The 15,450-nt window shown below is 37.1% G+C and overlaps 1 protein-coding gene across 1 annotated transcript in view; it reads right to left on the bottom strand.

Moving 5' to 3' along the window:
• The window catches only part of LOC137044732 (CUB and sushi domain-containing protein 1-like), a 194,993-nt gene that overhangs the window by 162,544 nt on the left and 16,999 nt on the right, over positions 1-15,450 (bottom strand). Inside the window, 1 exon segment of the mRNA XM_067420993.1 lies at positions 13,662-13,849. Within this exon segment, the coding sequence (XP_067277094.1) occupies positions 13,662-13,849 (188 nt within the window).

Below are 15,450 nucleotides of genomic sequence, written 5' to 3'. Positions count from 1 at the left end.
AGGCTAATTCTAAACCAAAACTAAAATCTGCTTGGCCACACAGAGCGCACATTTACTGAAGAGCTGTCATTCACGGTGTGCGCACACTGGCGCGTTTTCAGTTCATCCATATGGAAGCTTAACTTTCATAGGAATTCATTGAAAGCACTAGCTTTGTATCCGCTCCCGGTATTAATGCCCGAAGCGGCCGTGCGAATGTTCCTTTCGGTTAGATAGTAATTTAAAAGCCCAGATACCATTATTACCGGTGTTGTCACATCACACTTTGATTAACTGGTGGGAAAATGTCCACACCGTCACATCCCTACTGTACATTCGCGAGATGGGTTTGCATTGCTTAGAGTTTATCAGAGATAAGGACAAGAACGTAGGCTAGTCAAATGCAACCATTGTCTAAAACCGAAAGAACTATCGATGTCACAACAATAAGAAAAGAACAAATGCGCATATTGTCATAATCTAGAGTTTACACACAGTTCTGCTGTGTCTATGAACAGACCTAAGCCCATCCCAGATATTGCAAGATAATCTTTACCTCTACAATAGGCCTACTTATAACAGAATTGGATCATTTGTGATTCTGTCTGTCATGATTTCTTGCAGCTTTCACTTTGCTTTCACTTTTTTCTCTATTGTTAGCCTGGATAGCCCACAGTCATTATGCTTTATCATATTTCCTTCCACTGGATGTAAAATTCTCTCTGGTAGCCTACATTTTAGAATGTTAAGAGCTAATTCTGTAGATGTTGGTGAAAGTAACTCAAAAATAATACGGGAGTAATGTAACGCATTACAATTCTGAGACAGTAATTTTGTAATGTAAAGAATTACTTTTAAATAGCAGTAATAAGTAATCTATAATATATTACAGTTTGGAAGTAACTTGCACAACACTGTACAAGACACAAATGTTTGTCAAATAACAACACCTGATAGTTGCAGAATTATAACAAAGCACAAGAATATGAAAGAAACAAAGAGAGAAACAAATAGAAACAAATACTATACAACGAATAAAAAGAAGTTAATAACTGGAATTCGTTGTTAATAATAACTGGTAATATTTATTAAAATATGAACAAATGTGATATTTTGTGGAGGTTGAAGCTCACAATATAAATAGTTATCTGTTCAAGAATCCTGACTCAATCCAGCGGTGCACAGTCATCATTAACTGACGCCGCTTTAAAGTGACGTTAAAGGGAGCGAGGATATATCATTTCACTTGATTCAATTCCTCCGTCCTCGCATCTTTTCCTCACATCCTGAAGGGGTAGAGCTAAAGCGTAAGGAAAGGAAGCTAGGAAAGGTAACAAGGATGCACAAATAAGAATTAGGAAGCACCCCTGGATTAAACTGATCCCATCAGAAGGGTGGATTCAGCGTGGATTTCATGCCCAAAATGTAATGAAAACTTTTTTTTAAATTATCAAATAATACTATATTTGGATCATGCAGTATCTTACAAGATTTTAATTTTATTTGTTCGTCCGTCAGGCTACAGTGATTAGGTAGGCTTTAACATATTCAGCCTTTCAGTATAGGCCTACAGCAAAGTAGAAAGAGTTTGGCCTCACAAAATAATCCCCCAAACAGCTGTCAAAATTGACCAAAAATAATCAATTTTATTCTGTCACTAATTGATATATATATATATATATATATATATATATATATATATATATATATATATATATATATATATATATATATATATATATATAATCACAATCAAAAATATTTTTGTTTTTAGAATATGTATTAAAGATGCATACAATGATTACAGTACATCTATACTTGATACTTGTTATAAATAGCCTCATTGTACAGTGTTTGTGTTGTAGGTCTCAGATGAGCGGACTGCTGAAAGATGATGGGGTGGGGTTTTTCTTGTTTTTATTTATTTATTTATTTATTTATTTATTTATTTATTTATTTATTTATTTATTTATTTATTTATTTATTTATTTATTTATTTATTTATTTATTTATTTATAATTATAAATGTGTGCATTTTCATTTAAAATAAAAATAAATATATATTGAAAAATAAAAAATAAAAAATAAAAATAAAAACTTTTATTGACCCCACACTGGCTATTCTACTTGATATCTCTTTACATATCTATAATTCTACATTGTGATTCCCTATCCTGTTTGAGCACTGGTCATCCAGCACTGGTTATCTAGATTTGGTGATCCTGAAAAGTCCTGAAAAAACATAAAGGCAATGTTTATGCAATGGACCCCTTTTCAGGGACTTAAATGGATAGTTCACCCAAAAATGAAAATGGGATGTTTACCCCTAGGGCATCCAATATGTAGGTGTGTTTGTTTCTTCAGTAGAACACAAATTAAGATTTTTAACTCCAACCGTTGCTCGTATAATGCATGTCAAAGGGGTGTCTTTCTATGAGTGCCACTATAATAGTAAAACACACATATACATACGAATCCATACAAAACCCTGCAGCTTGTGACGATACATTTATGTCTTAAAACATGAAACCGAAACCGAACAGTGTTTATATATTTTTTTACCTCATAGCTGACGAATCTGATCTAATATTCCCAACGCCATTACTTCCGCCAGAGAAGGTCAAACGATCATATATATATATATATAGAATCCTCATTAGTGCCTGCACGGATCGGTCGAACGAGGCATCTATGTATTCATATCACATATTAATTATCACACCATTTTTTTTTTACCTTCTCTGGCGGAAGTAATGGCATTGAGAATACTGAATGAGATTCTGTTACTGTTCAGTACTGTTTCGTTTCCAGGTTTTGGCCAACAAAAATTTGTCATCCCATCTAAGTTTTTTTCTTTTCGTCTCTTTTTCATCTTATTGCAATAGATGTCATTATAATATACTATAGGCTATACAAAAAAGATGCAGTGTTAGTTGCGTAAAATATTTTTGGCACGTTAAACAGATAAAATATATGAACGCCCCTTTTGAGAAATGCTTAAATGAAGTGTATGTAAGCTTGTGGTCAAAACTGGTACTGCAATCACTATCCCCTCTCCCTCTCCCCCTCCCCCCTGACTCGAGGTTGACAGATAGGCTGCAGGATCCAGCAGGAACGTTTGTAGATCTGCAGCTGGGGTAACTATAGCAGAGCTGGCAACCCGGATGCTGAAACTCTACTGACTTTGTGATTGGTCGATAGGTGGAGGGCAGAGCTTCACAACATGACAACATCAACATCAGTTGAGTGCTGCGACAACAACTTTTAAATGACAATATCCAGGCCGGACTACTGTTGTCAGTGAGTATTTGAAATGACCATGATTTCTTAATGTCTAGTGACTTATCAGGGCCATTTTATAATTAATTAAAATACATTTGTTACATACAGTTCCTTTAAGTCAGTAATTTGATTATAATTAGATTTTAATTTACAGCCTTAAATATAAGTAATCATACCTGTAATTCAACTGACCATGAACAAAACTAATCAGATGCACAATCACATCCTGCTCTTGTGTTACCTGCCAACCATTCCCAGGGCTGAGACAGGTACCAGCCAGAAAGAAAAAGAGAGGTAGCGAGATCGACAGTGAGTGTGAAGAGAGAGTAGACAGTGGCTTGAGGGCATTATGCATTAAAGCGAACTAACACCAGGGGAAAGGCAGGTGAACGCGCCAGGGATGCGGAAGATGGTCTCTGTCCTTCTGGCACCCTACACTGGGAGAAGGACAGTTGGAGAAAGCTTCGGAGGTGGTGCTTAGAGAGGCTGCCAAACAATTTGACAGTTAACAGCTATCTGCATGCGCTTTGGGGACCTGCGAAAGTGGGAAGGAGGTGGGAAAGATTCTATCTGCAAAATTGCAAGTGTGCAACACAATCTTCCTCGTTTCCACAACAACAGAGGAACAGCAAGTGCACCTGGAGTGCACCGCACAGACTAAAAGGAATAGACCCAAAAATAAATATTCTGTCGTCATTTACAGCATACATGCTGCCTTTGGGAAAGAGGATCTTAACATTCAAACAGAGTATTCGCAGTTCTACTCACCCTAATCTGCATATGTGTCATGAGACCTTCACTGCCATCATATATATCAGATTCTATAACTCCTTAATACCAGGCCCGAATGAAATGTGTGGCCCTTGTTTTGGTGGAATTCTGATAAATGGTAAATGGACATTTGTATGGCACTTTTAACAGACCTATGACCATCCAAAGCACTTTACATATTGCCTCACAGTCACGCATTCATACACCGACGGCGTTGTGGGCAATGCAAGGCGCCATCTAGCTCGTCGGGAGCAGCTGGGGTTCACTGTCTTGCTCATGGACACCTCAACACTTGGTCAGGTGGAACTGGGGATTGAACCACAAACCTTCCGGTTTGTAGACAACCTAAATTAACAACTGAAACCCCTAAATTGACTGAAATGTGACACTGGGTCCTATCATACACCCGGTGCAATGGGACAGCAGATGTGACAAGTGATTTTTGCTCGTTTCAGCCCGACGCAGTTATCATTTTCACGTTCAGTGCCACGTTGTTTAAATAGCAAATGCACTCACGCCCATCTGTTCGCCCGTGGTCTGAAAACGAGGTGTGTTTAGATGCATTGTTATCTTGAGGCAACTGAAAACGACTACGCCATTGACCAACACAAACCTGGTCTAAAGTCAATAGCACAAAAAGTTTAATTTTTGTGTTATTTAAAGGGCGCCTTAGTAAAATGCACCTATAGGTGGATGCACACCGCACAAACACTCTGCTTAATACACACACAGCAGCACACAAATTTCTTTAAATATTATAAATAAAATGAGTCCTGTCAAGTGTTCAGTCTTTCCGCTCATAAATCTGCCATGGTGCAAATGCAACTGGTAATGGGAGATGAGACTCTGATTGGTTTATAGCACGTTATGCCCAAAACACATCCATGACTCATTAAGAAACATCCTTTTTGGACCATGCACCTGGGGCGCAGACCTTTTTTTTTTATCATTAAACTAGCAAAAGTGGATTCGGACATGCCCTAAGTGCACCTGTGCTGTGCGCTTCAGACCATGCACTCAGATCGGTAAAAACAGGGCCCATTTTGTGTCAAGCTTACAGGCACAAAATTGAAGCCAACACAGAAGTAACCTAAATTGCAATTCATTGACTGGCCGCTAAAGACAGAGGCCAAAAGAGAACATAATCTCATTGAGTCCCATGTTAAAATTGCCAACTTTACAGCTTAAAAAATAAATAAAATAAAAAATACAGCCTGGTACAAATTGTGGTTTCGGCCTATACAGCTAATTTTACCCTTCATGACAACTGTGAGGGGGGTGAATTGTTTTATATTTCATTCGTTTACGTTATATAAAGTCTTAAAGTTCAGCATACATAAGGGCGTGGCCACTTGAGTGACAGGTCGATCATTGTTTGTCAGCTGTCTGTTACTTATCACGTCACCTCAGCACCAGCCACGTGAGTGGACGTGCGATGAAGCGCTGCCAAGATGGCAACGGCCATCTCGACCCTACTTTACGCTTCAAAACTGCTCTTCAGAACATATGGGTGACATCACGGACACTACGTCCATTTTTTATTTTATTTTTATTTTTTTTACAGGCTATGGTTTTTTTGAGAGTCTTTGGACTGTTATATTCTCATATTCATTTCTTATCCCTTATAAGGGCAGTCATAATTGTGTTTACTGGTGTGTGATGAACAATAGCAGATAACAGATTGGCTTTATATAAAGAAAACCAGTAAGGAAATAAGGACACTGAATTAATTAAAAGAAAATACAACAAAAGAGAGAAACAGACTCCATCATTTTGTTGTCATATATGACACATTCTAATTAAAGCTTCGATGGAGAGAGTGAGACACATATTCAGACCTTAGAATAGAAGTGTTGTTGTTCTCACAATGCAAAGGCAAGAACAAACAGCAAACAATATTATTAACCACATTAAGATCTGAGATTGTGGACAGTTAAATGAACAACACCCATGATTCAGGGAGAAATCAGTATCCATACACTACACTGTAAAAATTGAACAAATGCAGTTATAACATTTCAAACATTAAAGATCCACTTATAATGAGTGTTAGGAAAAGTTACTGGTACAAGACATGCATTAAAATAGTTACTAACACAATTTTTAGTGTAATTTCCTTAAAAAGTAACTGAGTAACATTTTATGTAATGTGTCCCATTACGGTTACATGACTTTGTCTTACCTGGGCTGTTGTTTTTTATATATATATATATTTATATTCTGTACTTTTGGCAAATTGAATGGCCAATTCAAACCAAATGTGAAATGAATAAGCTTTAGACTGAAGGAAATGCAAATTGAAGCCTGTACAGTAGAGGGTGCAGCTCAACAAACCTTTCAGATGTGCCGGCATTCTTGTGAAAGAATTGGATAACACTCTTGCGTCCGAAAAAAATAAATAAAAAAAATAAACAATTAAACAAACAAGGGGGATTTGTGTGCTGTTTATCTAAAGTAATTTTTGCTTATTAGTGTGGTTGAATTGGATCATCGAAGGTCAGCAGCAAAGATATTGGTAAATAAAGTGAGATTAAATACATAAAGTATATTTGTGTAATTTAACATTTAATTATTGCAGGTTTGTGTAATATATTCTGAATTTGCATTTCACTGTTTTTATTAATTTTGAGGATTACTAAATCTGTATTTGTGCAAGTGAGTTAAGCAAATTCATGCTAACATGTAGTCTAGAATGACAATATCTATCATGTTTACACAGAGCGCACAACGTCTCTGGGCTTTACTCTTGGACCAATATCTCTCAACATGGGGACAGATGATGTGCCATTTAAAGCTACACTGTGTGATATTTTCTCCCATCTAGTGGTGAAAGGGTATATGACCATCCAGTGAATAATTGTTTCTGCTCCTCTCAATTTCGATTTCGTTTCAACTCCTACGGTGGCCGATTTAGTCTCATGGCTTTCAGTTCGACCTCTTCGGTGAGTGTTGCGTCAACTCAAGTGATGAGGTAATTTTTGAAAACTATTATAATTTGCAGTTATTTAATTTACCAAATGATCTATGATCAAGTTAATCTATGTAAAATGAATAATAGAACTGAATAATAACCAGTTCATTGCTAACATCAGCTATCAGGTTCCCAGACGAATGCAAGCTAATCTTAGTAAAGTAACTTTTATCAGTGCTATCATTATTCTGTATATTGTACAACACCACTAGCGTAAGGCAAACAAATTATAATGCAATTAATATATTAATCTCATGTTATCCGTCATAGAACACGGATTTATGTTATAAGGTAAACAATACTTTTTCATCATTGACGCGAGGAAAACTATCCTAGACGTCGTTCTAGTGTTATGCACAGCACACCATGATATAATTAGCCAAGCAACAATAAAACTTCCAATATACACAAATAGGCTGAATTAATATTACCTGTCGAGAAGAAAGCAGGCAATGTCGGCGTTCTTTTTAAAATCGTTGCTCCTCATGAGCTCTTTCCATCTTGGAAAGGCCACTCCAGTATTTACTTTTTTGTCTTGTTGATTTGCCTGTCTTTCTCTTTTCCGCTTCCTTGGCGACTCTGATACAAATCCCGCAATGTTACTAGGTCCCCGACCGGGGTCGAATTCGGTAATCAATTCCGGGACGTGGTTGCTTTCACACAGAAGGCGACCCGGCAATGTTCCGGGAATATTGCGGGTCCGACGTGCAGTGTGAAAGGGGCTTAAGAGTGATCCTCCATCATCATATAGCAGCCTCAAGCAATCCTCCTCTTCACATTCGACACAGTGCCATCGAGTGTAAAAACGCGAAAAGCGAAGCTTGAATTTACGGGTATGTCCCTCTTTGGCAAATGTACTTTCAAGATGGAGGAGCAACATGGCGACCGCCATCCAAACCCTCAACACTTATGTATTTTCAATGGTATATTATAAAATTATGAGAATGCATTATTACTTGAAAGAAGTAAATATACATTAATGAGCACATATATTTTTGAAAGAACTAAGTGATTTTAGCTAAGAATAAACTAAAAAAGTTACACAGTGTAGCTTTAATAATTGGAAAACAAAGTAGGCTACCGGTAACTTGCATGACTTATTTGGAAAAAGTAACTTGCCTATTTTATTGTAATTTAAAGTAATGTTTTAGTTTTCTCGATTAAAAAAAGTAATTATATTACATAACTTATGTCACTTGTAATGCCTTATCTCCAACACTGCTTATAATGTTCGTCATGGCTATTTTGCACCAAATATTTGTTTAATGTATGCTCTGTCTTGTGTATCTATTGTGTTTTTTGGTCCCTGTGACCTAGGCTGAATCCAAAATCTCCTCCTAAACTAAAGGTCTTTACGGAGCACCCGAGAGCACGTCTGTTTAACATTGTGTGTAATACCAGAGTCGATCTGACTAGAACACTAGAACAGCTTTTGAAATAATAGACGGGTCCGGGTCGGTTCTGTGTAGCACATTACGGGTCTCTTTGGGTTCGGGTACGATTTTTTGGACCTGTGAACCTAAACCTTCAATGACTATTCCCTATTTGTGTCCTCTAATACACTTGAAGGAGTGAATGAAAACAAGTCAATGAATTCAGACAGCCGCTGTGTGTACATTGACTGTACTTTCGTTATTGCGGTGCAATATGGGATAGAATAAGTGCACTCAATAATGTGTGTAAATTACTACAAATGACTCAAACGGTGCCCTATTTTATCTTTATTACGCTCTCTGCACCGTCCTTTGAACAGCTTGTTTGCTTCTTGTTTCTATGAAGTACATCCCTCCGAAAAACGCAATGGTCTTAGATTGGTTAGATGGCCAAATGTAGTTTCATGTATTTGTATTGGCTGAAGTGCCAAGCACAGGTTGTCCGGAAACAGCCCGCCCATTACCATTACGGGCAGAAGTCACATCTGTGGTGATTAGTAAGGCTTTATGATGTCACCAACCCGGAAAAGAAGCTTGCTCGTTTTTTTAGGCAATAAACTGGCATAACTTTAAAAGACAATATCTCCGTTTGCATTGAACTTTCGCTGTTTGCGCTGTAACTTTGCAGATACTGTTTATGCTCAAGCAGCAACATTACACGCTAACTAAAGTTAAAAAAGTGAAATCGCATGCGACCCCGCCTTTAATCGCTCATCTCATTTTGCTCCCTTATTTGGTATATTTACCCCCTGTGTCTTTGAGTTCCTTATCCGATCTTGTAAATGTGAGTATATGTATTTGCCTTTCTCCTGTTTTTCCTTCAGTGGATTTATAAAAACTGTGTTTTGGAATTCTCTTAAATTGGGTGTTTTATTTTACTCAGTTACGCAAAAGAAGACCGGCCCTTTTCTGAAAACAGCATGGCCCATCACCTGCTGTATACTCCGCTGCAGTGTGTGAACTTATTCATCGACTGAATAAGTTCAAGAGGTTTTGGAAGAGGATTTAATTGACTTTTTGGTGACATTATTCCCAGTTTCCTCGTAGCTCCAGCTGTGTCTCCAAAAATCCTAGTATCTCCAGCTGTGGAGCTGTCTTCAGAATTCCCACCCAGCCTCCCTCTCCCACCTCTTCAATCAGCCAGTCCCTCGGTCCTGCTGTCCTTCAGCTCCTCTGCATCTCCCATGTGCTGCAAGGATCTGCCAAGTGTCTTCATGCCATCAGCACCATCCAGCACTGAGGATCCCTTGGTTCCACCTCTAGCCTCTGTGCCCTTCTCACCACTTCGGCCTGTCGACATTTCAGCTCCACCTTGACTCCTCCATACGGCTTCTCCGGGCTTCCTCGTCCGCTAGCTTCGCATTGGTAAGCCGTTGACACATTCCCCCCAGCTCAGCCTCCATCCTCTGTCCCACCGGCTTAGCCTCTGTCCTCATCACCGCGGGACCACCTCGGTCTCCAGGACCATTAGCATTGCGTGGGCTCATTGGCTCATCGTTTCCACCTGGATCTCCTCCAGTGGTAGCTTCTTAGTTGGGCTTCTCCAGGGTGTATACCAGGGGTCGGGCAAAAAAAATAAATAATTTGCCACTAGATGGCGGGACAGAATATAGTCAAGGGATAATTTAATAAATAAATAAATAAATAAATAAATAAATAAATAAATAAATAAATAAATAAATAAATAAATAAACAAACAAACAAACAAACAAACAAACAAACAAATAAATAATACAGCTAGAATTGCCTGACATATTCTAACAGTGTCTATATATATATTTATAAATTAATAATTTTGACCTGTTTGTAACCTGGCAAGTATCTTCATTCACTTCAATTGCAACACAGACCCCCTTGCTAAAACACACATAAGGAAGACGCAGAATGGATAAAAATAACTCAAAATAACAAGAGGATTTGTATAAGCCTATTAATGGCATATTTGAGTCATGCTCTTAACGAACTATGTTTTATTATTTCCACTTTCCATATTGTGAATAATAAATGTATTTTAATTTGCTTGTTACACATGGAACTTATTTATTGTAATAATTATTTGACGTCACATAGCATATACTTTTAAGCTCAGAATTTTTCCTTGGTATCCTCACGTACTAAACAGCATTTTTTTTTTTTTTTTTTTTACATTGTTTGCGTGGAGGTAAATGATTATTACATCGAGTGCAGAGTGATGTTAACATTTACGATAGCACTATCAAAGAGTCTAAATATGGAAGGTAACAGCAAAAATAGGGCATACAAAGAAAAATGGGAAGACTGTGCATGCATCATACCTGGTTTTGTGAATGCAAAGCTGGTGTGATCTGCAACGAAGTTGTCACTGTTTTTAAAGATTTTAATATCAGACGGCACCATGAGACAAAGCATGTAAAAAAAAAATGTTGTTGATTGTCTTGTCAATATTTTTTTATAAAAAGAAAGCTGAATTTGAGTTGTTATTGTTCACGTGTTGTACTGACGCCCCCGCGATATAGGCAAACGATTCAATGGTTCACAGTTCGTTTTATCATCCTACCACATATTCCATGACGTCTCTTTTAGAGGCGTGTCTAGGGATCTATTCCACAGACTCTTGAATGTCTTTCAGAAAGCTCTCAATATATCCCAAAATAAAACATTGCTGCTAAAACGTTGTTGAATTTTTTTGAAGGCAAAATCCCTAAAGACAAACCCGCTCAGAGCGGGGTTCGAACTCGGGTCTTTCCACATGGGAGCCTGACGCTCTAACAATGAGGCTAAATTCTGCATATTTGTCTACTAGCTACTAGACAAACATCTCTTTAAATGACAGGAGTTTATGTGCACAGTTCTCATTAGCTTGCCTCCGTAACACTGACAGATATCTTTCAGAACCAGCCTATCAAAACAATCTGCCGGATTCGACAGATGAGGGCACCGGCCAGATATTATCGCTGACGGGCCTCTTTTGGCCCGCGGGCTGTCAGTTGCCGACCACTGGTGTATACTATCAAGTCGGCTACACCATGGCTCCTCCCGCTTTCGACTCCACCCATGGGCCTCATCCTGACTCATGCCATACATTTCAAGCACTCTGAAGGTATACTGTAGGGTTTGGTGTTAAACAAACTGAAATGCAAAGTTTTTATCCTAAATTAGGCTTTAATAAAAATCTTGTGTTGCAGTCCTGTGTGCGAGTGTGCAGCAGCGCACAAGCATTCTTTTGAGATATCAATTTTAATACATTTTAATAAAACACAAGGCATAAATCCTAAAATAAAAGAGCATGTATATTAATATAGCTGTTGTTCTCCAGTTGAATGGTTGCAATGCATTATTCTTTCCTCTTCGTATTAGTGTTTAAAATATTTATATATTTTATTTATTTATTTATTTATTTATTTACTTAACCAAGGTAGGGTATGACAGCCGTCATATATCCTGCCAGCTGATGCAAATAGGTGAATTTATATCTACACAGAAGAAAGCATGCACTGTCTAGGCTCTGCCCTGGTATGGGTTGTGTCGAGCCTTTTGTTTTTCTGAAAAAATTAAAAACAACAAAAGAGCTGTTTTTAATTTTTTTCTACTTTCAATGTTAAATCAAAAAATGACTGAACAAATGATAGACGGATTTGTATGTTGTGATCAAGCTCTCTGATGAGCTTTCACAGTGAATCAAACTCCAATATGTCAATCAGTTTCCTAAAAAACACGGAAACCTAATGGCATGAAATTCTAAAGCATTGTGGGATGTTGACACCACCAACAAAGCAATATAATACATTGGCAAGCAAGCTTTTAAAATGTATTCAGTATTCATTTGGAGCAAAGACAAAAGGTTGAAGTCAGAGTTCATCTACACTGAGCAATAGGCTGGCATTAAAATAATTACAATTAAAATATTCAACAATCCATGAACTGCACTTTTACTGAACCATAATCATCATATAAAAAGGGCCACTGGGAGTGGAAATGATTTCAGGGAGGTGCATATCACACTAGGGACAGTGCATTGTCATTGTCGCATGCCCTGATTTTCGAAATACAAACTCATATTCTTTTTAAAAGACCATTTACAAAGGACGGATTGGTGAAACTTGCTGTTGCTGTAGGGAATATTGCCAGCTATTCACTGAGAAAGGTTAATTGTATTACTGAAGAGAAACACAACATATAACTCAATACCACTTAATACCACTTTATTTATTTTTTTTGACTAATCACAGGAAAACAGTACTCATGCGAATCATTTAACATATGCTCTTTCAATAACACATGCATTTAGAACTCCAGTACTGATGCAAAAGTTTAAATTGGTGGTATTGTTAAAGACCTTATGAAAAGGCTACACAAACACAGTTTTCCTTCTTGTATTGATGTATTTCCTAAAATAGGAATTTGTAACAAGACATATTGAAGCATCCTATAGCCTTACATTTTCTTCTTATCAGTGATTAAATATGTTCTACTTGTTGTCACTACTCAGGGGACATTCTTGAGAGATTTTTAATTGGACACAATCTTGGATAAGCCCTTGAGTGCAAGTCAAGTCATCGATACATTTTTATTCTATATCCTGGAAGAGAATGACTTTATTTAGGAGTCTAGCATAATCATGGCCTCATATCTAATAGGCATGTACTAAAAGCCACGAAAACCTCCAATTTGAAATCAATGGAGTCTTTAATATCAGCATCTCAAATAAAACTGCAGTGTGTGTTTTTAACATGTCAGAGTTCCCTCAGCCTCTCCTTCTTAGGATGAGCAGGAAATAGTTACAAAACTCCAGAGTCCGTATCTGGTCATCAGGGTCAGCATTTAATGGTGGTTACAGTTTTGATGAACTCTTACTTTAATTCGTACGTTATGAAAGAGCAGCTCAACATTAGCCATTGTCTTGTTAAACCAAATTCCATCCAAGAGTTCTTAGATAATTCAGCCATTCTACCAGACTCCACATAAAAGACAAATACTCCTATTCACTTATTTAAAACCAAAGCAGATCTAATTACTAAAGATATAATGGGCAAAGCATTCAAAACTATCTGACGTTCCTAAAAATAACAAGCTTTTATAGCCAAGCAAATTATGAAGTTTATGAAAATGTGTTTGAATGTTATGTAAAAAGAAACAAAAAACTGTCCTAAGCAACACTAACAGTTACAGCACTGTGGTTGCACTTCACTTGTTTCCCAATCCCTCCCTCAAGGGAACAAACCATACACCTTCAAGGTGAGACTTACCTTTATATTCAATGGCAAAACCAGACATCCCCAGAGAGGCATCACTGCGGAAGGCCAGAAAAAGGCTGTTCCCACTGCTCTCGATGCGATCGGGAACCTGGTTTCCCTGCAGACTGATGATCAGGGGTCCGTTGGAGTCTTCACCCTCATAGATATGGAGGAAGTCATAGCTAGGCTCCATGTTAAAACTGCAATACAAATGAAGAAGAATTTGAGGGTTACTAAAGATTTAATTTAGTTGTGAGGCATTATGCATAAGGTCCTACCAATGTACCAAATTTAAAGCCAATTTTAAATTTAGAACCAACCAGGAAGCTTAACATGCTTAACAACATTTCTGTCAAACAAAAGAGCCGGGCGATACATTGATTATTAACAATATCTTACAATATTTTACTAGTGCTTAAGCAGTATCACAAATACTGCAATGGCTTTGATATGCTTCTATTAGTATATACTGACATGTTAAAGCATAACAATTATTTTTAATAAATGTTATTAATAAACAAGGTTGGTAACCCAGGAAAGAGCTCAACTCAACCAGTACATCCTTCGCTAACCAGAAAGGGTATGCGTTTTCAGAAGGGAATCCTTCATTTTAGTTGGTCTGTTTTGTAAATGTAATGAAAGTCCATAAAGTCATGATTTTAGCAGAGTGAAACAAGCAATCAGAGTCATAATCATTCTAAATATTCAAGTACGTATATGTGAGTTGTTGATTGTGATTGTGGATTTGTGTGTGAAGGCTTAGATACACTACACTCATTAAATTGCAGTGATTTGATTGCATGATATGCCTCAACAATGATGCATTTCTAAGTACAATAAGAAAGAAAAGAAAACAGAAACGAAAAAGTTAAGTACTAAAAAAAAAAAAAAAAAAAAAAAAAAAACTGCTCCATGCGGTTTGGCTTCATTTTAAAGACTTAAATATGAGTAAGATCCCACTATGATCCGTAAAATAAAAGCTATTTTAATTAAAAATAACGAAACATCTATTAATTATAAAGTACCTCTGGCTGGTGACACTGATTATTAATGTAATCTGTCAATGATATAGTGACCACATCTAGAAATGCCCCATATGTACTAGGCACATTCCCTGGCCATTGAGTGTTTGTTATAAACTACCTTTTTATTGTTCCCAGAGATGCACTTATAATATTAGTATGATTTTTATATAAAAACTGCTATACATTTTTTTAGAAACAACCATATTCTACCAAGATTTTAGCCTTGTTTAGCACAAATGCTCTGTTTGGTGGTTTATGTCTCCTTTAAGACTTCAGGCCCTTTTTTTTTACTGATCTGACTGCTTAGTCTAATGCAAGTGCACTTAGAGTGTGTCCAAATCCACTTTTGCTAGTTTAACAACGGGAATCTAGTCGGAACACATGGTCTAAAAGGGTTGTCCCTATTCTCTTAATGAGTCAATGTTGTGTTTTGGGTGTAACATGCAATAAACCAATCATCTCCCATTCCCTTTAAAAGCCAATTACGCTTGCAACTTGGCAGATTTTCATTTACATAAAAAAATGGATGACTAGTAATTTCCTGCAACTTGATTCAGGAAAAAAAAAAAATAATAATAAGTATTGGACAAAAAATCTCGAAGTAGTAACCTAGAATACTGTCTAACACATGATGACTGCTCTGTCAAGTCCTCATCGTCAGTTAGGAACCTGGGTGTGCTATGATACCAATCTTTCTTTTGAAAGCCATGTTTTTAACATCTGTAAAAGTGCATTCTACCATTTTAAAAATATATCTAAATGAGTTAGTTCATGAC

This window comes from Pseudorasbora parva, chromosome 17 (assembly GCF_024679245.1).
Source record: "Pseudorasbora parva isolate DD20220531a chromosome 17, ASM2467924v1, whole genome shotgun sequence".
Classification (NCBI taxonomy): domain Eukaryota; kingdom Metazoa; phylum Chordata; class Actinopteri; order Cypriniformes; family Gobionidae; genus Pseudorasbora; species Pseudorasbora parva.
Note: the sequence above shows the minus strand (reverse complement) of the source record. Positions and strands in the feature narration are given on the sequence as shown.